The sequence below is a fragment of the Aythya marila genome (assembly GCF_965140915.1).
Source record: "Aythya marila genome assembly, chromosome: 13".
NCBI classification, from domain to species: Eukaryota; Metazoa; Chordata; class Aves; order Anseriformes; family Anatidae; genus Aythya; species Aythya marila.
In genome coordinates this window covers 17835675-17859637 of record NC_139054.1, presented here as the reverse complement: position 1 = coordinate 17859637, position 23963 = coordinate 17835675, and the positions used below count along the sequence as shown (strand labels likewise).

At 42.1% G+C, this 23963-nt stretch overlaps 1 protein-coding gene across 2 annotated transcripts in view; it reads right to left on the bottom strand.

Moving 5' to 3' along the window:
* Positions 1-3472: 3472 nt before the first annotated feature.
* Positions 3473-23963, bottom strand: part of CHRDL1 (chordin like 1) — a 43528-nt gene continuing 23037 nt past the window's right edge. The window contains exons 5-12 of one of the 2 annotated variants that reach the window (XM_082770993.1): positions 20503-20648; positions 19431-19524; positions 15870-15937; positions 14409-14583; positions 10937-11131; positions 9027-9194; positions 7801-7890; positions 3473-6584 (exon numbers count right to left, since the gene is read on the bottom strand). In XM_082770993.1, coding sequence (XP_082627119.1) covers positions 6454-6584; positions 7801-7890; positions 9027-9194; positions 10937-11131; positions 14409-14583; positions 15870-15937; positions 19431-19524; positions 20503-20648 — 1067 coding nt within the window. In that variant the 3' untranslated portion in view covers positions 3473-6453. The remainder of the gene's footprint in view (positions 6585-7800; positions 7891-9026; positions 9195-10936; positions 11132-14408; positions 14584-15869; positions 15938-19430; positions 19525-20502; positions 20649-23963) is intronic. The other variant, XM_082770994.1, reaches the window with a different exon arrangement.

Sequence of the window (23963 nt, the reverse complement as noted above, 5' to 3'; positions counted from 1 at the left end):
CAAAGGTTTTGTGAGACTTCGCTTATGTGAATAGGTAATATGGCATTCACAGAAAGGAAATATTTTCTAATAGCACAGAATTGAAAACGTGATCTCAGATACAAAAATACAGCTTTCTGGAATATATTTTCACTTGAAGCTGTACATAATATATGTATTTTTTTTCTTAAGTATATTTACAACCAAATCTTCCTTTTTCTAGGAAGAACTTTGTGACGACTGATTAATTGATGACTACTGTCTCTTAGTTTATGAGATGTTTATGTAACCACGACTATAAATTCTACAGATAATTTCACTTGTGAACAAAAAGAAATGTCCCCAGGTCTCACTTCTCTTGTTTGATGCTGCTGCGTCATTTCCCATTCCATCCTGAGACCACTACAAAAAGTTTGTACTTGAACTGCATCTTTAACATTGTACAGCTTGGCCATGCTGCACAACATTTTAATAGAGGAAATGAAAATAAATACCATATCGATTTCAATCTAGAGGTTTTAACAGGAAAGTCTGAATCTTCCCATTTAGAGATGTGGAGCAAAAAGATAGACCAGTACATAAACTTTAAGCATCACTTGACTCCTATTTAAACCTCTAAGCTGAGGCCCCAAATCAAGTTGATTGATTGCCCATCCTAGCTGTTGGCAGAGGGGAGAAGGGAGCTGGGGAAGAACAGATTAAGGTACAGTGCTGGCTAAGGACCACTGCGGCTGGGAATCTGTTGGTGAAAAGTGTAAAATGTGCCTTTGGTACACATGAAACACTACAGCACACTAAAATGTGGTTGATGCCATTATAGTGTGTCAGTGTAGGTTCTTCAGGGACTCTTTCGTATAGGGATTGGGAATTTTACTATTTACTTCAGTGGCAATAGAACTCAGTTTTAATTTATGTTGGCCTGAGCACACCTGATTTCTTCGTGTTGCGATTCTGAAACAAACAGGAAGAGAAAGAAACAGGAGAAATAATTCTGTAGGAGATCAAATTGATCTTGGTGGAGAGATTAACTAATTACTGGTGCTGTTTGTGAAGCAGTTAGCAGCACTCACAGCTTAGGGTGATGTATCTCTTGAGCTGAGGTCAGCTGAGGACAGAGTGTGAGTTTTTCCTTAGAGTTGTAGTGAAATCAGGCTTCTTGCCTTTTTTGGATTTACTGACCTAGCGTCCGGTGCGTCTACATGAAAATCTGCTTTCTCGTGTTGAACTCAATTACTTGCTTTTGCTTTGGATGCTTTGCATTCCTGCTCACAGTTGGGTTGGTGTTATGTGAGAAGGGCAGGGTTGTGGGTTCATGTTCATATACTCCTGTGGTTGCAGACGTACTTTACCCAAGAAGTAAAATGGTCCAAAACCTCAGTGGAGAAGATGAAGACATTTCTCAAACCCCAAACAAAAGCAATAAATGGAAATAAGGATTAACTGTGTCAATTTTCACCCCTCCCACAATAAATCTCCAAAATCTTGGCTTTTATCTTAGATGGATAACACAATAGGCACCAGAGCACACCAATATTACGCAAATACTTCATGTGCTATCAATTATTTTGGAAGTATTCATCATCTGAATTGTGAAATGGTTTGACCTTTTTTTCCTAATGGAGAGTGTATGAAGATGTGAGTCTTAGGCTGTCACATTCTTTCTCCTGTGCTTGTGTAGGTATGTTTAAAAGTCATTTCAGAAGAGCACAGCACCAACGAGGGCTCTCCTCTTGGTACCCTGCCACTCCTCATTGCTCTGTAGAGTCCTGTGGAGTCAGAGATGATCTGCAGTGCATGACAGGCAAATAGGAGTGAAGTGAGACATATGATTGTTTAGTGCAGTGCTAAAAATCACTTGGATGTTATGAAATCAAGAGAATACATCCAGTAGGAATGCAGCTGTGCAATCCTGACTGGTAGTGACTCTCAGTCCACAGCTCACACCTCTCAGCCCTGGAGAAGGGAGCTGGTACAAGAGGAGCTTGGAGCAGAGCGGGTATGCATGCCTGGAATGCGTTCTCATGGAAAGGATCCTTGCAACAGATGCCTTGTTAAAGTTAAATGGTGGCTAAGATTAATTTGCAGGTTATGAAAAAAAAAAACACACAGAAATCAATTTCATGAGGAATTTCCAGAGGCATCTTGAATTTCAGATTTTATGTACTTACTGATTCACAGGGATTTACTGTGGAACCACTTTGAACAATCACCTTTCCCAAGGCTGCTATCTCTGTTTTAGTTAAACTACTAGCCATGTGTAAGTTCATGTTTTACACTTCTTTCTTAGGTTCATTAAGACCATCTCTTTAGTATTTAGCACAGATCGATTCCATCAATTATTCTGAGCTTCAGAATATATATTGCACAGAAAGCAATATGCCCTGGACTGTTCTCTCAGTTGTCACTGCTTGATGAATTCTTTAGTTGGAATGCGTGTATGGTTGTCAATGCTTTGATTTTCAAGATTAATCATGGAGGGTAGGTGAAAGCTAAACTAAATGTCGTATTTCCCAAAAGTCAAACATATCTCTGAGCAGAAAATTTCTGTGTTGAAGGTTCTATGCTCTCTCCCCAGCATACTGTTGTTGCTTTACAGACAAGTCCTGAAAGCAAACAATCATGTCTCCTGAGATTAACCAATTTAAACAAACTGATAGTTTGAGCATTGGGCTGATCCTTCTCATTTGTCTCTTTGCACTACCCAGGTTGTGCTATTTCTCTTGATTTTCAGCTTAGATGAGATGAGTGCTAGTGTAAGTTGATTTGCAAAAGTCAGCAGAAGACATTCCTGAGAGAAGACCTGGATGAATGAACTAGTGAAGTGCTGGGGACACAGATGTCCTGCTGCAAGCTTTGTCTGGTTTTCAGACATACTGAACAGTCAGGGCTCAATGTTGATCCTATTGATACTGAATTAGTTGAAAGAGTAAGCTTTTACTGCCTTGGTCTGAAACAGATTTAAATAGGAGCAAGATTACCACTCCTATGGATTAAACACTGCAGCATATTGCAGCCATGAATTAATTGTAGCTAACTTGTCTGTGGTGGACTATGCACTCTTGCTGAGCTCAGAAGGCCTCCCATGAATGCGCTCCCCAGAGCTTGTCAGGCCTGGCTTGTAAGGGGCTGTAAGTCACAACCTCTCTTAACCTCCAAATTTCTCTAAGGTTTTTGATAACCTGGGGTCTTAGGTGCACTGCTGGTGCACCTGGTCCCTGTGGTTTAAGCTCATGCTTGAAGTATTAAGGACCTGGGTAAGTGCTGAAGCCTTCCTTTGCACTCTGTCTGGCAGTCAAAGTTTTGAATCTAAGTTTTTTGTAACTTAATGTCTGATCCCATGTCATGCAGCCATGCACATCACCCAGCGCTGCAAGCATGTGAGGCTCCAGCCTGCTGTGAGGTGACAGCAGCAGGGCTGCAGGCAGGAGCACTGAAACCCAGTGACCCAGCAACATCAGGCACAAAATGTCTTGCTTTATTAACAACTTTAAAGTTTATTAATTTATAAAACCAGGTCAAAGTGATACAAGTACATAAATAAGTACCGTAACAGACATACATCCCACGAAGAGAATTGAAAGCATGATGACACTGTATTTTATTATCTTAAGTGACCAGAACTGTAAAAATGCAACACTGCATTTTACTAAATGATACTTATGATTTTTTTTTTTTTTGCTTTTCTTAAACATGTTTATTATAAAATAAATACACAATCTGGACTCCACTGGTCCTGTCAGAAATACAAAAAGCTGGTTGCCTTCTTATTCTTCTTCTTAAAAAAAAACACAATACTGTACACTTTCCACTTAGTCTTTGTTCACCAGCTACTGCTACAAGCAGACTACGCCCATGAGGTGAGAAGACAACTGCTGGTCTTCCCACCTGATCGCGACAGTTCCTCAGAAAGTCTTCCTTACAGTGTCTTCACCAAAGGATTAATTCATGACTTGTTAGAAGATTTCTAGTGAAATTTAGCACTTCTACAGCACATTCCAACCCAATAGATGCCGCATGCTGTGGGTGTTGCTGATTCCAAGCTGCTGCTTCTACAGTTAATTACGTTGCATGAGGTCTCGGGGCCTCGGTTAGGAGGCTCTACACCCCTCCCAAACACCAACACAGCATTTATGGAGGCAGAGGCTGGGATCCTACAGAAACTTGATGGGATGATTCACTTAGCTCTCCTGTTATGAACAGTGGTATGGGCCTTCTAATGGCCAGGTGCCCATTAACCAGTGATGTTGGTGTCCATGCCCAGTGGCCTGCAGGGCGTTGTGAGGAGAGGCCAGGGCTGCCCCAGGCCTGTCACAGTAAGGGCTGGCTGGTTCCAGCTGCCCCACCACAGGGCCCCAGCTGGGCCCAGCAGTGACCCTGGGAACACCTCGGGGAAAGTGGATTTCAGAGAGGGCAAAATGCTGCCGGCAGCGAGGGGGGTGGTGTGAGGAACGGCCCCAAGGGCAGGGCAGGACAGGCTCCAGGCCCGGAGCTCCCTGTGGGCTAAGGGGAGCCCGTGCTGGAGCAGGTCTCCACACTGTGGCTCAAGGAGGTTTGGCTCTTACTGATAGCAGGCAAGAATGTTTTATTACTGCAAATCTACCTGAATGCTCCCTTTTTAGCATGTTTTCCTGTTACACAGTGGGCTGAGTTGAATGCTTGGCAGGGAAAGAAATGTTCCTATGCGTTATCTGTGCTCTGACCAGGTCTAGGGACAATGCGGTGGTTATATAGAGGCAAGGTTGCTGAGGACTGAAGAGCCACAATGTCCTGGATCACCCTATGTGTTATTTTCTTAGTTCCCTTCAGCTTTTCTGTCACTTTCTGTCTGTCCCTCTCACTTGCTCCCCTTTGCTGAGAAGCCCTGCGCTGTGCTCCTACCGATGCTGCCCGCGGCAGAGGCAGGCTGGGCGCCATGAAGCAGCCTGCCCGAGAGGCCTGCGCTGAGAGGGAGGCTGCCAGCATCCCCTCAGGGTGGCGAAGCTTTGCCTGAAACAGGCTTTGGCTTCTGGCATTCAGCACTCAGCTCTCTCACACCTCCATCCCTTTAGAAATGGGTACACCCCTGCAGTGCTGTCACTGGCAGGATGACAAACCTCAAAATCCTTGCTGTCAGTATTGACTTCAATCCCTATGAAGACACAGCCCCTGGCTCAAACCATTTCCATAAAGCTTTGTTTCCTAGTGTGTGTATGAACAGCAGTATTCCTTCCTTCTTGTGGAATAGAAAAAGGGGACAAAAGCAGGCAGAGTCACTTGCTTTGTGGGAATTAATCCAACACTGCAGCCATGAGGCAGTGCAGCATTTCGGTGACTCACGTTCAGAGAAAACCGTTTTTAAAGTAATGACCTTATACTTCTTTTCTTTCTGGAGATGGGAGCCACATTTCTTAAACACACTGTAGACATGCTACACTAAATTTAAGAGTATCTCAAATTTCTTTTTCACCAATATAACACTTTTCACAGATCTGCTGTGTTCTAGAGGCTTGCTGTAGCTGTTTGATATTTGTCACGGGAGAGGTCTGTCCTTGAAGCCTGAGAACTGAGAGGCCACCATCAGAAAAATGCAGATTAGTTTTGTAACAAATGAGAATAAATAAGTTAAGCACTGTGGCAACTCTAAGGAGTTATTAATTGGGAGGTTTAACCCTCCAGGAGTTTTGAAAGTGCTGCAAGTACTTCACCACCTTCTTTCACATCACTGCAGAAGGCAGTTTATCAGCCAAGGCTGTGCATTAATAGGGCCCAGAAGAATGAAGTTATTAGGGCTGTGATAGGGAGCTAATACTTACATTTTTGAGAGAAGTGGGTGGTGGACACAGTGAAAACCACTTAAAAGCGAACGTTTGCTCAAGTTGCTACAAAAATACAGTGATTGTCACTAACACCTGCTGTTCAGTTTATGGACTCAGTTTGCTCAACTACAAGACATCATCCCAAAGGCAGGCTGCTTAGGAGTTTGTTAGTTTAAATCTGTTTTATATGTCTCCAACACAAGTATTTTATCACTTGTATTTTTCTTCCACAACTAAAAAAGATCCGTGAGTCATTTCAACACCAGAAATGGTATAAACTCGGCACAGGAAATAATGCTCTCCATAGCTCCTGCACATTTATTAGGTGTCCTTCTTTTCGTTAGTTTGAATAACTTGCCAAATAATAATAATAAAAATGTTCTGTTTTCTTTTTTTTAACTAGTAAAGAACTGCAACTCGGGGAAAGTACAGTCTCTCTTTCTCCTTCTTCCACCAGTAATACAGAGACTCATAGTCTTCTGGAGGAGATATTTGAATTGGTTGACACAGACCACTACACATAAAGCAGCAGATTTGCTGTGCATGATGTGAATAATTACTGCATTATAGTTTTGGTTTTTAAGGCAACTGTTGACTTAAGCAAAATAAGCCTGCAGTCCAGCTGCAGATCCAAGTTTTCATAAGTTTTCTTGTGTTTCTCCCTCCAGTGCTGTCTCCCTTAACAGTGACCCTTTTCAGACTTCTCAAGGTACAAAACCTTTACCAAATCCTCGAGCTCAGTCCTGCACACTCTGCTTTCACACATTTGGCTGATCTGAGCTTCTCCCTCGCTAAATATTTTCCACTGGCCTGAAAACAAAAATACAAAGGAGAAAGATACTGACTTAGAAAGGGCATAGGGAACTTTGGAGTCACAAGCACTCTTCAGACAAACTGATTCATAGTGGTCAAAGAGAGGATGTCCAATCCTCCCACGGAAAATATTTGAAGTATCTTACAATCATGTAACATATTCCATGCAAAATAACTTTGTTACAAATAATAAACAAGAACCTGAATATTATCGCTTTCTTTAACCAACTAGTACTATAAATTGACCCTGTTTATTTCATCCAGTTATGAAAACAGATCCTCTGCTTTATGACAGAGTAATTTGAGACTTGAAATCTGATGGTGAAACTAAGTATTTAAAAGTCAGGAAACAAGTCGAAGTTTTTCATGCAATATGAACTCTGTCTCTCTGTGTATAATACAAACTGTATTTGTTGGATATTAGTATTTCTGTACGGTTTTGATAATTTTAATAGGAATGCCTGATGTCTTGGTAACTAGAATATGATAGTACAGATAACAACATGTGTAGAGAAGGCTGAAAGGAAAAAATTAGGAAACCTTCTAGATGAAAAGGTGCTTACTTCTAACTAAGACTGTATTACCAAGAACCAAGTATTCCTGGATAAAATACTTCCTTGCATAATTGGACCTCAGAAAAAATGTCAACTTTTAGTGCAAAAGAACTGGGAACTGTAAATGTCTATACCTCAACTAAACTGTCACATTAAGTGTCATATCCCAATCTGGGTGAAATACAAAAAAGAAATTGAATCAAGAGTGATAAATAAATTGCATAACTTTTCAAAAGACAGATTTTAATAGTAAATATGTAACTAAGAACGTAGGAAAGGCTTCTTTCAAATATAACATAAATATATATGTGTATATATTTATGTGTATATATATGTATATATATATTGTCTTAATTAAAGTCCAGTTGTGCTGTTTTACTGACATCAGCCATATTTCAGACTTATAGCAGCACAAGCAGAAAACAATCTTGTATTTTCTCAGAATGTTAGGAGACTAACACAGCCTGGACATGAGTTTTTGTTACATGCATTTGTATTTTAAATTGCCGTATTTTGATTATTTAATTTTACACATATTGATGCCATGTATTGGAGGAAAATGAGTACATCTGCTTGGCTGTGTTGAGTAACATGGTATGTTTTTCAAGGCTGTAATTATATGGACAATAGAAATCTGACGAGGTCAGAATTTTACTTACTAGGGGTTGTCCTTGTTATCTGCTTGAAGTAGGGAAGTTCTTCAAATTCCCTCTTGGTCACTTTCTCAATGTAGAAGTGGCGCAGAATCCCTTCAGCAAAGAAAGGAGAAGTGCGTGTTACTGGAAGCGCGCCTGTTGTTCTAAGCCTGGGTTGCTGCCCGGCCTTTATGTGGAATGACTGCTGTGTCGAGCCACATTGTGAAATAATCCTTACCGATAATGTGGATTTTCAGCCTATTCTTTTTGACTCTGTTTGCTACCCCAGTGTTTATCTTCTGTGGATTTATGATTGCAGAGAGTTTCTGAGGGGTGTGAGAATTAGCTGATTCTTTTCCAACATAGCTGAAACCTTCCTTAGTGTGAGTAAATGTAAGATTGCAACAGAAGCCAAAATCCCAGTGTCTTGGATAAAAACAGTATCATTTTGTTGTCAGATACCATTTTGCCTGTCATGAGTTAGCAGACAACATCACTGTCAAGTCATCACAAGGCTTTGTGGCTTCCTGAACACACAGAGTAATTATTAACCGTCAGCCCCCCTGGGACTTCTTTGCTGCTCACAGCTGGGGTTTGGCTTTGTGCTTTGAAGTGCATTCTGGATATGTATCATCTCCATGGTAAGGGCTGCACTACATGAGGGTTTCCTATGAGGATCACGTGCTTTTTGCTTAAATTGGATAAAGTAGACAGGATTTTGAGGGAGCTGGAGGTAATAATTTAACCACACTAGCTGTTCAGGATATGCAGAAATGCATGGGCTTCTGAAAACTTTTCAATTTCCTTCTAGCTTTACAAATTGATCTACTAAAAGATACTGCTTCCACCCTTAATACATTTCTTGCCAATATTCTAGAGCATCATGGATGTAGGTACATATTGCTGAGGCTGATAGGGCAGACAGTGATTTCAGTGGCAAGCATGTGGGTCCATCCAAACAAGAACCTCCAAACACTTGCTTCAAACCCTACTGTCCATTCCTTTGCAATAAATTACCAGGGACATTACTGACAGCTGATTAGGTTTTGTGTCCAGGAGTTTGCAGAAGTAGAGCTTTGGGTGTTATTAATGGTGTTTGTTCAGCAAAGTGTATGTTTGACATGGTAGTGATACCCTAAATAGCTAGAAGAACAGCAGCTGCAAGATGCTTGGATTTTATATCGTTCTGGGATTTTAATGGAAGACGATACATGTTTTAAAGAAAGAACCCACTCACCCACTCAACTCACCTTTTCTAATTGTCCACACATGTATTTCTATTTGGGGTGGCTTTTCAGTCTCTACTGCAATTTTTCTGACGGTTTCTCCTTCCTCTGTGAAAACGGATTCATAGACGGGAAATGTCTCTTTCCCACAGAAGTAATCTTTGTTGTCAAAGCTTTGACTTGGCACTTCTTCTGTTTAAAAAAAGCCCAAAACACATTCTACAGCTGTAATCAAGTCTTCCAGAACTTACTTGGCACCAACAGCCAAGCAGGTTTAGTTTAAAATTAGAATTTTCATAGAACCATAGAATATCCCAAGTTGGAAGAGACCCACAAGGATTACTGGGTCCAGCTCATATGTTCACTTGTATGGTCTTTCAAATCCATCTCCAGCTAAGCCCCAGACATTCAATAATGTTCTGTTCTGCTAGGTTCTGATTGCCTGTCTGTGGTGGCGAGACAGTATTTGTATTTATAATCCAGTTTTGTAACAAAATATGTTGTACGGGTTTGTGAGACTCCTCATGATCTTTGAACTTGTTGTCCATTTTTCAATAACAGTAGAAGTCTCAGAGATAATTAAATAACAGCGAAAATCAGTGGTTAGAGAGAATGAAGAGACCCAAAATATTGCTTTGTTGAGGAAAAGGGCAGGGAGAACCTACTCATTTTGCTCAGCAGCAGCCAGCTGGCTGGTCAGCACACAGGGATGCGGCCAGCCAGGAGATCAGTGCATGCCTGGCTAGACACAGCACACGTTATCTCATGACCACCTGGGAAAGTCATAGGGCATATAAGTGGAAATTGTCATTATTCTGATGCAATTGGAAGTTGGACAGGAATGCGAGAGAGACGATGCAACTCAGAGGACAGATCAGAAGACATTCAGCTTTCTGAACAATTGGTGCATAGAATCTCCTAAAGACGGTAACTTTCAGTTTGCTCTTACATTTTCCATTGAAGCCTGTTAGCTAGTTTTGCTGACTATTCTCATCTCAGATGAGTTAAATGCTGTGTGTCTCAGATCCACAAGTACCCAAAAGAGCCTAAACACACATCTCCTTCCAACCTACTGCCACTGCATTGAGCTTTTTCCCAGCTAGCAGGGCTAGCAAGAGAAGTGCAGTGTGTGTTCTATGAAGGATTTCCATATGCAACTGAACAACTCATTTCCTTAGAGCACTTCCACCCAATGCATCACCAGCTAAGCACAGAAATGGGCCATACAGATTAGAAAAGAAGTTCAAAGGCACAGGAGGGAATTGGATGCTCCTTTACTCTTTTTATCATATGCAACACACCTGATCATTTGGCAGACCACCAACAGATTCATCCTATTAACAGATTTTTCACTAGTTGTAGGCACGTCAACGGAAGTTTAATCATTACTGCAGTACAGAGACTTAATGCTAAATTTATGATACGTTAGTATTTATTTTAAGGATTAAATTATATAATTGACACCAATCATTTTGTAGTCAGAATTTTTGAGTCCTTCTGGTACATTTTGAAAAGGAGAAACAGTATTAGGTCCATGCAGATTTCACAAGCTAGAAAATGCTTCGAATGTTCTGAGAATACTGCAGTGGGGGAAGGATGGGAGAGTCTTTCGACAGTAACGAACTGTCTGTGTATGCTTCTATAATTTTCTCTTTGGAAATGAGTGTCAGGAAGTCATACTAACAGTAGAGAAAAAGGCAGTGACTGATGAGAATGTATGTGCCCCACACAGCAAGCCCCCCCATTTGAGGAACAGCAGCTAACAGGAGGGCTGGTCAGGCAGCTCTGCCTGTCCCACTGTGATATCTGCACACAGGTTAGAACAGTGGGTACTGCTATTGCAGTTTTCATCAGATCTTGTGACCAGAAGGCTTCAGCCAAGACCCTTAACATGCACAGAAAAAAGGTGGTCTGTGATCAACTCTTTGTTTTACCTGGACAGACTTTACAGCATTTTCCTTCTACTTTCTGAGGGTATTTGCAGGGATATTGTTCTGGACAATGAATTTTCTTACATTCTTGTTTGGTGATGTTGCAGGTGCACAACACACACTCCACGATTCCAAAGGCCCGGAGGTTAGGGTGCCAAGATTCACCATGGGAGTATGTTTTGCCATTTGAAACACAAACTACAAAAGAAGAGAAAAGGAAAAAGAAGTACAACTGGAAAAGGTATGTTCACTGGCTACTCCTCCACAAATGTTCATTTAATTCATGCACATTTGTTTAAAGCAGTGTCTCCCTCTATCATTTGTTAGTGTCTCTGGCTCACTTCACCGCTTGTTAACTTCAGTCGGAGTTTTGCCACTTCAAATGAGTCTGAGCCTGTGATCACTCATTTCTAAGCAGATTTGCCTTGGTTCCAAATCTGCTGATGCCAGTGTCCATCGCTCTTTTGAGGAGGAGAACATTGAAGGTCAACTATTTGACTAGCTCCTCTCCACTGCACACATTTCAGTTGTGCATCATTAAGCAGCTTAAAAAACTAATTCGTTCTTCCCCCTCCTGCTCTTAGTCCACACACAGGACACAGCCTGCTAAATTGGCTCTGGTTTCTAGAATTGAATCTACAGCTGGCAAAATCATGACATTTGCTACTGAGTCATCTGCACAACTTCTCTTAGCGTTAGCTGAACGTGGCTTTTGCAGGGAGAGCCATGATATCAACAGGGTGGATTAGTGCCACCTGGACCTTATTTCACTTTCATGTGGGACTTCCTGCTACAGAACACAGAGCAAGACCAAGGGAATGTTGCAAAATGAAGTTTGAAGTCCAATGTGGAGATGTGTGTGTCTGTGGGTATATAGGGACGTTTGGCTTTGGGATTCACAAGAAAACATTAACTTGAAAGGATGCACATGGGACTGAAATTTCATTCAAATAGCGTCTAAGCATCTCAGAATATTTTTCATCAGTGCCTCTGGAAGACAGAGAAATACAGCTTGCAAAAGGAGAGTGGAAAAATCCATACCTGGTAGAAGCCGGTTTGGGTCACCCTGCAGTTAATGGGAATTATATCACTTTACACCATGTCTACATTTGTCCTATAAACCTTACTTCTTTCTTTTTAAGTATTTTATAAACACAAAGAAAAATGCAAACTAATCCTAACAAGGTGAAAGAAAGGGCACTGCCAGATTTCTAAAAGTAACTAAAGTGAAGCTGGGCTATGTTGTAAATATTTCCAATTCTTCTAATATGCCATCATTTTTATTAATGCTTTTATTTGTAAAATATGTTCCTATTTTGCCTGTAACTTTCAAAAGCAATTTAATTTTTATCTGTAATCTGAAATTTACATCTAACTGGTAACAGATGTGACCAACTGGCTTATACTTTTACTGAGTTACTGAGATTTATGGTGAGTGTTCTTTGTAATGTATTGTCTTTCATGGGGTTATGCTATCATTTGGTTTATAATTTGCTACTTTTTAACTCTTTCTTAAGACATGGTTTTGTTTTAGAGGTGGAAAACAGTTTTTATTCTCACATAAAAGCAAATAATCTATTGTCTGTATACTGAGAACATGAGAGAAAAACCTGTAAATGAGATAAAACTAGTAAGTACTCAGCAGGCTCCTTACATGCTTAAATACTGTATTATTCATTGTATCTATGCGTACATAGATTGCTTCCCCAGCAAGAGTTCTCCAGATCCTTTATGGACATAAATATTTCCTGACAGGGGAAGAGATACTACTTGATAGAATGTAGATACATTCTCTCTGTTTCAAGGATTTATTTAGCACAGAACAGTTAAATGAGTACTCTGAGGTAGTAGATGAAGCCTCCAGTGGAAGCCCAAATACGGCACATAACTTCTAGCTCCCAGGTGCCCTGCTTTCAGTACTCTTCATGTTCAGAATTATAAACCTGTACCCATGCTATTTCACATTATTTTCATTTCAGGGTAATTGCTACGTGTTTATTTTTTAGCTTGCTGAAATATGTCTCAAGGGGCATATGCATTAATTAATAAAATACTTGTTAATTACATAAGAACAAAAGAAAATACATGGTCAGCATTCCGGTTTCCATCATGGGGGTCACTCAGACACTCTCTAGGCAGCAAATGTCTGAAGCTGTGGCAGTTACTCTACTGCATCCAGAAATATGCTACTTGTCTGTACGCTTTTTATTTGCTGAAACAAATCGGTTAGAAATCTCTTTGATGATGTCTTCATGTGTGAATTACATGTCAAAGATATTGCACTGTGTGGAGATTCCTGCTCCTAGATTCAGCATAAAACACTGGCATGATCTGAATGTTTTTTCATGGTTGTTCAGGTGGATAATAAAGATCCTATGGCCAACATTCCTTCTGTTAGTTAATACCTTAAAAGATTAGTTGGCCCTAATACAAGGGCTTTTAACTCTTTGTGGGTAGTTTCTGAGTGCGTACTGACTGGTATTTGTGGATAGCTGCTTTTCTGAACATGTACATTTCCAGCTATTTCTTTTATGGCTTCTTAGGCCTGTCCCTGCAGACCTCTAGTGACTTAGGTACCCCTCGCCCCCAGGAAATGAGCATCCTACCCTTTGTACTGCACAGCACCTGCTGTCCCACAAACGGGAGAATTGATATTTTCCCTCTATTTTTGTCTGTTCTGTAATGCAGCAGGAATTCATCCTGTTTGTATAAAGTTTGGCAGATGGGCAGTCCTGCTGTTCCCATGATGTGGTGTGTCTCATATTATCAGAAGGCACTAAGGGACTCACTCTGGTTGACTTTGCCTGGTTACAGTATCCAGTCTAGGCTAATTGCTTACTTTGCCTCTTCTGTTAGACACGGGGGAGAAGTGCCCCCTGCATCTCAGACAACTGCCTTATGGTGGGGGGAGTCATGACATTTTCTTTCTTGAGAATAATTTAATAAGCCTTGGAGGCAGAAAATTCCCTGATACTATGGCAAAGGTTTATGGTCTGAGATTTCTGGGGTAGTTAAAACATGTGCTTTTTACAGCTAGTAAAATTACAAGATAGGAGAATGTAAAGAAAATAACCACTGTCTATTCCCCACTGGACAAGTCACCATGTGAACCACCCAGCAAATCTAAGGGCATCATAGTGTCCTTTCTGGCTCTAAGTGCTCGCTTGGCTGCTCACAGCAGCACGTGTGCTCAGTGCTATGCAGCACCATCCCACAAAGTGATTCAGAGAGCAGCACAACAGCGTGGTGCCTGTGCAGAGTGAAATGCACTGCAGTATGTGCAGGCACAACTGACCTTAGTCAAGAGCTGATTTCATATCCTTAATAGTTTGTTGCTTTTGCCTTTCTGATTTGCATTGAGTCTCTTGATACCAGTGCGAATTTCCAAGGTTCTGCCGTGTATTTGGAGGATTCTTTCTGAGCTGTAGGGAGGTGCCTGACCCAGGGTAATACCATAAGAAGTACTCATCTTTACCTCGTCCGTGCTTGTGCTTGTTGTTGATGACAATTTGTACGATTGTTCCAGATGCTTGCTGGGGATCTGGCAGGACTCCGCGGTTACTCCTGGCACTGGGAAACCGAGGCACATTGACCACCTGCCTGGCGGAGCTGGGCGACAGGTCGTAGTGGGAGCGGTGGTATGAGTGTCTCTGTTGGGAGACACAAAGGGGCAGGCAAGTAAATGTCTTGCGCCAATGAGAGTGGTGAAAGAAGCTGTACCACAATCTTAATGCAGGCAGTGGTTGTTGCCACCACCACCATCAAACAGGCCTCAAAAGTACTGAGTGGCACCATACAAATAAAGGCCATACAGGTTTTGCAGCTAGTTAACATGGCAATGAAGTCACCTGCACGTACACAGCTGGAACTCAGCTCACCGCGCTCTGCATTCGGTCTAGGTGTCTGTATCTACGTTGGGCATCTCAAGTCCCTGATCTAGTCAGTGCACTGGGAAGCACTTTTAGAACATGATTCATCTGACCTGTTGTGGATCTCTACATCATGAGGAGATGAATCACATTGCAGAAGAGCCTATTTCACTGTTTATTAGAGATGGAGTTCAGGGCTAGACATATTCGTTACTTATGTCTGTTTCGAGATTAGATAAGGATAAGTGAGCCTGTCTAGTCTTCCTCATCAGAACTGCTTTCTCCTCGGGCTGCAGCAGCAGAGCACACATGCACAATGACCGTCCAGAGCCTTGTTTGCTTGCAGCTGCTCTGAACTCTCCTGCAGGGCCAGGGCTGGCCGACTTCACACAGACTGAGCAGAACCTTGCTGGAATCTGTCTCACAGACCGGGAAATCTCATTGGATTTGCAGAGGGAAGCAGTCTGTGCAGTATGTTTTCTAGAGCAAAAATGGTGGTTGTTTTCAGATAATGATTTTCCAAAATACCCATGGGCATGAAGGAATAGTGTGTGTTACAGCAGTTATTTTATGAGGCATGATTCGTCTCACTAATCCAAAGACCTGTTGGTTCATGTATTTGGGTAGTGTGCCTAATGCTTAAAAGCTCTTAATGTTCTCTCCAAGTGCTGTTGTAAAAAGCTTCTCTTGAGGAGCAAGTTGTTAGTGGTTACTCTTAATCCCAGAGGCAGTGAAGCCCCTAACGTAAATATACATACGTATGTATGTCAACTGGGAAAGAGTTTGTCATCATGATTTTAAAGTGTTGCTTGCATAGCAAACAAAACACTTCGGAATTTTATTCTTGTAGAGCATATACAATGAAGACCAAATCCAGAGCCCTCAGGATCTCATGGCAGTTTGTAATTCAGGGTTACTCATGCATTCAGGTTGAGTTTATTAAGGAGTTTGCTGCAGCAGATATTCCTATACCTTGCCAGATCTCTTAATATCCTTTTCTTATTTTTCCTTGATACATTGGCATGTACGGCAGGAAAACGTGTCTTTAAATTGTAGGTCACACTTACAGCTTCCCTGTTGGCCGGCTGCCGGAAGATGTCTCCGTCGGCATGTTCCCAGGATAACTCCCCATCTCCTGGACACGAAGCAGAGTAGTATCAGTTAGGGGAGTAACTGTGCAATGCTTGGGGATGTACCTAGGGGAAAAGTCTCACCCAGCTTTAATGCTACGTTTAAGGTGGAGGTTGCATTGGTGTGTAGAAGTGTCAGTCTGTAGTCTGACCTTCTTGTCACTAGATTCTGCAGAGAGCAAAAGGAAGATGACTTCCCAAATATCTAGCAAGCTCAGGATGAAGATTTACTACCAGATTTATGTGGCTTAGTGAGATGCTATGGGCTAGATGATTTCCAGTACCCACCAGTGTGGGTACTCAAGACAAGGAGACATAGCTTAGCTCTCTGAAAGGCTAAATGGTGTGACCTCTATCTGCTGTGTGCATAAGCACAGCTACTGTTGCTCAGTTGACAGTAACTTACCTGAGAATCGAAGCCTGAATTACATTTTTGTAGTCCCCTCTAAAGTGTATTCATTAATTAACATTTTAACATTTTATTATATATATCAGGAAAATATATGCCAGACTTTGTCCTGCAAATTTTCTACCCCATACCCCATGTCTTTTTTTTTTTTTTTTTTCCTTCTTATTTATGCTTCACTTCATAAAATTTGTTAATTCATGTGGAAGCCTGTGAATAACACTGCAATAAGTTACGGCAGAGTGTGAGATATTCAGCACTGTTATTTTTGAATCGGGCCAATAAAAGTAGTACAGGATAAGGCTCCTAACACCAATGACACTTGTAACAAAGCAAGGGCATTCTGACTTGTCTTTTAGAACAGAAAGGGTTTTGCTAGAGCACTTGCAATTTGTAGATTTAAGGCAGAAGTAACAAATGCTTTTGCGAATCAGTGTGAGGGGCTCGCAAAGCCAGGCTCTGGCTCCTCACAGCCAAACGTGATTCATGGAAAGGAAAGTTGGAAAGGAGAAACTCTCAGTTTCTATTTAGGAGTAGCGTCCAGCTGTTTTCTGGGTAAAGACAAGCTTCATAAATATATACATAGCTGAGCGTGAGCCACAGTGAAATTTGCAGCAGGGAAACATCAGTTCAGGCTAGGGGGAGAATGTGGCTTTAAGAAGTTGTTAAAGACATAGTTAGAGGTGATCCTTGGTAGGACAAGCCATGGAACTTGAACTGATATCTGATTCTTGGAAAACTTGTACAAGAACAGGAGAAATCATTTAGTGTGGAGCTGACCTTGGAATTTATCCCAGCCTTGGAATTCAGATATAGGTCCAGATAAAATTGTTTTGCTAGTGGCTCCAAGCCTAGCTCTGGATGTGCCAAGCAATTAGACCAGAGCGCAGTGCAGTACCACCACAGCACGAGCCTGCTGCTCTACACGGGTGGCTCACGGCAGGGCCAGGCACAGACACAGCCTTGGGTCCTTGCCCCAGGACGGCTGCTGCAGCAGAGAAGTGTGTGATACCACCTTGGGAGAGCCACGGTGCCGATGCAGGTGTGTTTCCAGTTCTGGGCTTAGCTGGGTTTCACTTGGTCAGATCCACCACGGACCCACTACCTTCTGGCGCACTGCATGTTATCATTTTATCCTCTGTGCGTTTTGAGAACTTCAACTTAGGAGGAAGTTGAATCCTGACATAAATCAGCATCTGAACCACAGTGATTGAAGCCTTCTCTAGTCAGTAGGAGAGCAACAACCAGGAAAATCAGCAACTTTGAATATACTATGTTAGTATTTTTGGCCAGGCAGGGAACAGAAATTGATTTGGTTTCCTCCTCATGAGCTGTGCTGAGATCTCGATGCAAACATTTTGTTTAGGTTTGCGTTTTGTGAGAGTCACAGGGGGGAGATAAAACAGCTTAGCCAATATTGCAAAGGACAAGGTTGATTATGAGAGAAATGGCAATTTTAACATTTTAATAAGAATCAAAGGCAGTGGAATACACAAAAAACTCTGCATAAATGGAGACACTGAGTCTCCTTTACTGCATAATCCAATTTAATCTCACCTCTTATATGGAAATTCTAAAGAGCTTTTGCCTTAATAGTGACTCTCGGGCTGCAGTGACTGATTCTGCAGCATAAGGCTGGAGCATACCTAGGTCCGATACTTTGTACTTTGAAAGGCAGTTTGTTTTTTTGCAGCTGGCAGAGGTTGGTTTCAAATCCAGATCCAATAATTACCAGGGAACAGACACCAGGAATCATACGAATGGCAAGGACTTGCTTTAATTGAACTGTCAGTGTAATAAATGTAAACTAATATATCACTAGATTTCACCCTGAGAAATTAGGACCATGACCTTGCCTTCCTGAGGTCAGAAAGCTTCATAAGCAGTTTATCCAGCAAACTATTTCAGGATTTGTAAAGGTGCCTCGCAGTAACGCAGCAAAGCAGCAGAGAATGAGCAATAATTTTCAGGCAAAGGAGTACTGCACAGAAATCCTCGCCCTTGCTCTGACTGAGAGGATGTCTTTATGCAGCTCACAGCATTGCCCTGCCGGGAGATTATGTCAGTTCCTGCATGGTGCCACACTTAAGCTAATTACCACTGCAACTTTGTAGGTTAACTAGTTTAGACAGCTTGCTGCTCTGACATGACTACACAGCTTCTGCTTGAGAACTTGCTCCTTCAAGGCCTACCGTAGTGTCTGTGCTGCAGACTGTGTGGACTGGGGGACTGTTAGTCTGTGTTTCTCAACAACCATAGGCAAAACTATGCAACTCACAATACAACGCTCCTTATTTTCACCATGCAATAGTCCCGAGTACAAACAAAGAGAATTCCAGAAGGACAGAGATGCAAGCAGGAAAGGTTTTCAAAGCAGCCTGGCATCGCTGCTAACAATAGAGTGGCCCTTCAGAAAACTTCAGGCACCCTTAGGTGCTTGTCCGCATCTCTGAGAGCTGGCCAGAGGTGCTTAGATACCCTAAAAGTGCTGATTCAAATGCCAGTAGTGAGATGAAATACATACACAGATATTTAGACAGGCTTTTAGACAGACATTTCGGTTTAGACGTTTGGGAAGGCTGGGAAGGCTGGCAGCATGCTTCCTTGTAATCAAGTTCTCTGTGTGCATGTTCCAAAATGCAATCACTAGTAAAATACCAACGTTAGCTGAATATAGATCGACATCTAATTTAAGCTGGAGTAATTGGTCTTACCCTCTGAGTTGAAATTCTTGTGTCTTGTATAACTCGAGCAGGTCTGGTAACTTGTCAGGTAGAAGCTCATCTTTTATTTCAAAGCTTTTCTACCCAAAGTAATGGCAGCTATTTCAGTTCATCACTTGAAGCCTTGATTTACCTCATTATGAGCATGCAGCTTTATCATCAGTGCATTCTCTCCCTGTTTCAGTTCAGGAAAACAAAGCCAGCAGTGCTGCCCTGCTGGAATGTGAGGTTTCGCTTCCCAACATGCCTTGGGTTGTGAGTAAATGGGAAACTTGCGGTGTCCTGAACCCAGTGCTGGTGCACAGACAGGGCTCGGACAGGGGAAGGAGTGCTTTCCGACGCGTGTCCTGTGGGCGGAGTAACACTTACCTCTGCAGACTGGGCAGCAGGACTCCGGAACAGAGACTGGGAAAGAGCAAGTTAATTTGGGACAAGTCTTCAGCCCACAGTACACATTTCCTTCCTGCCGGTAAAACAAGGAGCATTTAGAAGGAGGCATCAATTCATATGGTACTGTATATACATTTTTATGGTCATATTTAAATCCAGTGTAGGTGTTTACATAAATGCCACTGTAGTAGCCAAACGCAGAATATGAGACCAATGAAGAGTCTGAATAGCATTTCTTAAATTTATTGTCACGTAGAGGAAGGTTTCTTTCTTTTAAAAAATGAGGAAAAAAAGCAATTGTGGGGAGAGAAAGAACTGCCATGATTGTAGGCTTAAAATCTATCTGACCTTGCTACTAAAGCCACCTGGCATAAAATTCTTCCTGCTGCTTTCCCTTTGTTGTGTCTTACCACTGAGGTGGAGGAAGAACTGAGCAGTGACTCAAACATGCAGTCACAAAGTTTGTTCAGTAGTTGGCGCCTGTTCAATTTGTAATTAATGTTGAATATGATGATAATTTGATCAGAGAAGGTCATGATACTAAAGAGCTGGTTGGATCAAGAGGGATGTTGTACTTCAGACGGGGACTGCTCAAATATGCTGGATCTGAGCTGGTGACACCTAGAACAGCTCTGTGGCCCAGGCTCAGGCTACATTGCTGCCCAGTCCCAGCCTGTGAGGCTCTTAGCAGCTCAGTCCAAATCAATCCAGGTTCAGTCCCTGATTTAGTGCTCTATTTTCCAGTCAGGTTGAGGTGAAATATTTTCACCTGCCAAGTAGCAATATTTTACCTGCTGCCTGCCTGCTGTAAGCTTACTTACAGCAGATGCTTGACAGGGTAAGCTTTGTCCACTGTGTTTGAGTAAGAGGTAGCCTGGCATTCCCCATGTGCCACGGGCTGGCTCAGAGTGCTTTTGTGAGTTTCAGCATCAATTCCCAATTCCCAGCCTCTGCTGTGTGCTGCATGTTGCATACATTTCAGTGTCACGTCTGCTAGAAAGGCAAAATGAAGCACAGACAGAGCAAGGCTCTGACAAATTACGGTACTTACTGAGCAGCTGCACTGGGCACACTGGTTTGCTTGCCTGTTTTGGAAAAGCCCCTCTGCCACAAACATTTCTCCATGATGGTAGGTGGTGCCATTGTATTCGCAGGATTTCCCAGTTACTTTGCTGCTTACTGAGAAAAGGGAGTCCTCTGGAAGCAATGGGAAAGGAACACTTCATGCAGATGTTATCGACAACGAGCAATATCACAAATACAGGGGTGGAAAAGCTTCCCTTCTCTCCCAGTTCTCCTTATTAAGGACGAGCTTTGTCATGCTGCAAAATATTTGTGATGTTCTCATGCTGCTATTTTGCTGAACTTTTGTAATTCACACTTCAAGCTGACTGTCCTGGTTAATCTTTGGATTTTGATTTGATCATCAGTGCCAACATTGATGGCCATACCTCGTGCTGCTGCTTTTTTTCTTGCCGTGTGTGCTATAGCACTTGCTGTTAGGATGGGTAGGTGCAGTTATGTGCCTACTTGTTACATTTGCATGGCTTTTTCATGCTTTACTATAGAAGGCATTAGCACCTTTCCAGGATGATTTCTCCCTTCTTAGGACTGGCATTGTTTTATTACTGATTTGTAGTGTTGTAGCAGAGAGAAATCTTAGTTACAGGTTAGCAGAGAGTACAGAGAGTACCACAGGACGTGCATAATGCTGCTTCCGTGCCGTGCACAGGCACAGCCCTTCTGGCCTACGGGAGGAGTGACACCACTGATGGCACTCCGTCAAGAGCAAAAAAGCCCCAGAATAATGGCACTACGTGCATGTTTGTGCCCAGCGGCCCTTGCACCTTGCTGCTGTTGTTGTATTCGGAATGGGCAAAGCTTTTCAAAGGCAGACCTCGAAAGGCACCCAAATGCTGATGTTTCTCTTGTATGCATTATAATGGCAGATATGCAAATCAGTGCGTTTTGTTTGCACAACTGAGTTTATACAATGCAGTGTACAAGCTGGCAGTGCCAGTTCAACCCTGAAACCTCCTGTTCCCGCTCCAGATCATATGGCATTCTGCACCAAGTCACTCAAACTTTCTTCTTAGACTTACAGTTAAACACATCTTATGTTAGGATATTCCCTAGACTGTTTAACTCCTGAACACAAACTGTGCAAAGGGATTATGCTTTACCTATGAAGTCTAAGTCACTCGATACCTATTGGGCAGCAAATCTGGCACTAAATGCATTTATGTTTACATGAGTTTAGCATCCCAGCATGGGAAGAGGCATTTTGAACAAGAGCTCTAAGGAAGTAACAGTGGAGTGTTTGTTCTCTGGAGCCAGAATCACTGCAGATTTCTAGGAATGCAGCTGAAATTTCAAGCAGTGGGTTTGGGCTTTCATGTAAAAGAAACCTGACCCAAAAATTCAGATTTTGCTGTAGGCCCCTTCATTATCAATCAGATTTTTTTTATGAGACCATGAGACCACAGAACACAGTTGTTCTCGGCAGGTAGCTCGAGTGAAAGAGCAGTTTTCTGGTGATATGCACTGGCATTAAACAGTGACATTTAGAGTTTTCTATAAAAGCATGTACTTTGTTATGTTGGCTTCATCAAATCTTAACGACCTTTTGAACTGTAAATATCAAATCTGACTGTGGAACATACACATATGGTATGTTTCAAATACTTCAGTATTTGAAAATCTAGTGGGTCAGCAAAGAACCTTCTGCCAGAGAATGGCAGGAATTAGCCTTTTAGCGCCCATTTAGGGTCCCATGCTTGGTATTTAATTTCTTTTCATGAGACAGACGTGGTGTTTGCACTTCCTCTTTTGAAGTGCACTCTGCACTTTCTATGTGGTTTGCTAGTAATGCACATTCTGGAATAGCAACGTATATGTTCCAATTGAGGCACAGCCTTGAAAAGTCATCAGCAAAAGATTCAAGTGACCAATTCAGCTACTGTCCCATCAGGCCTAAATATTGGAAAGCACAAATAAAGAGGCACTTTTCAGCACTGTGCCACCTGCCCCGAGTTATGTCACCATCAGTTCTTGGCCTTTCCAAGAGTGACCTCCTGGAAAGCAGAAAAAGGGATTACCAAACCCTTAGTTATGCCCCTGCACCTGGGGCAACTGGAAGAGCAGTAGAACTGGAAAGAAAATGAAAGGAGAATGCAGATGGTTCTTGTCTGGATATGAGGGCCTGTTCATGCAGCTTCTGCAGGGCATTGCTGTGCCCAGGTAGGATGGCTGTCCGAAGACAGTGTTCTTGTGGTCTGTTGCTTGCAAAGGCTCAGGCTTCAATGACTCATCCAGACTCTTCAGCATATTGGAGAAAGACAGCAAATTTTACTGAGGTTTTACCTTGTATATGCCACATTGCTCAGATCACTATGAAATCTCCAAAAGCCTTTAATAAAAGCTTTCCAATAAGGGAAGGAGAATGGGGAAACTTTTATTTAAATAATTAAATTTACCTCCTTATCCATGAGACTGATGAACTGTTGTAGGGTTCCTATAGGATTACAGGGTAGCAGCAGATCAGCCCTGGCATGTGACTGCAGAGACACAATGCTGGGTGAGACAACCATTGCTGCCGTTCTAACTGGAAAGGAAGGTGAGCAGCAGAGGGAAAAAAACAATTTTCTTATATAGCCAACGCTCACTCTGATTCTGACTTCTGCCTTGGTTTCCAACACTGCCAGGTTAAATGATCACAAGAAATCTCCTAACCAGATTAGGAAGAAGGTCCTTTAGACCACTGCATTATTCAAGGAGGAAGAAGACAGCTGGCAATAAGATGGCTTGCTCTGGACCAGCATGGGCTAGCAGCTCAAGGTGTGCTGCTGCATTTTTTGCTTAATATTAGGGTCTACAGAGAATGTAGATGTAATAATATCTGTAATTCTAATTACTATTACTAATATTACTAATTACTATTACTATATTACTAATTACCTAATAACTGTAATTCTCTCTCTGAGGCCCTTGCATGTATGACATAGACGGGGTAGGAAACAGAGACTCTTAGAAATGTACCTGAAAATGAGGCGGGCTGGCCACCTGAGATCAGCAGGGCACCAGGGGGGACACAGTGCAATTGTTCACTTTAGCTGGGAATGAAACTATTTGTTCCAGGAAGATCTTCCAGTAACAAGACATCAAGGGACTGTGCCTTTCTCAACTGTGATGCAGATGCTAGTAAAGAACAGCTTTTCTTTTAAATGGATCTACCGATAGCCTTGCTTGGCCAACAGTAGTAGGTGGTGGCAGTAAGTAGTTTTGTTCATCTGTATTTCTTTCAAGGTTGATCATGGAACTTAGGCCTATAACAACTGAGTCATACTGGACAGCCCAAAACACATGTATGCCTGCCTGTCTGTGGAATGTGGGATGCAATTCTATTGCTATTTTGATGTAATAATTATAAGAAAAGTCAGTTTCAGTTACAGGGAATAAGACCATGTTTTAGGTCCCTGATGCTGCTGCACAAACCTGTGTATGGGATTATCT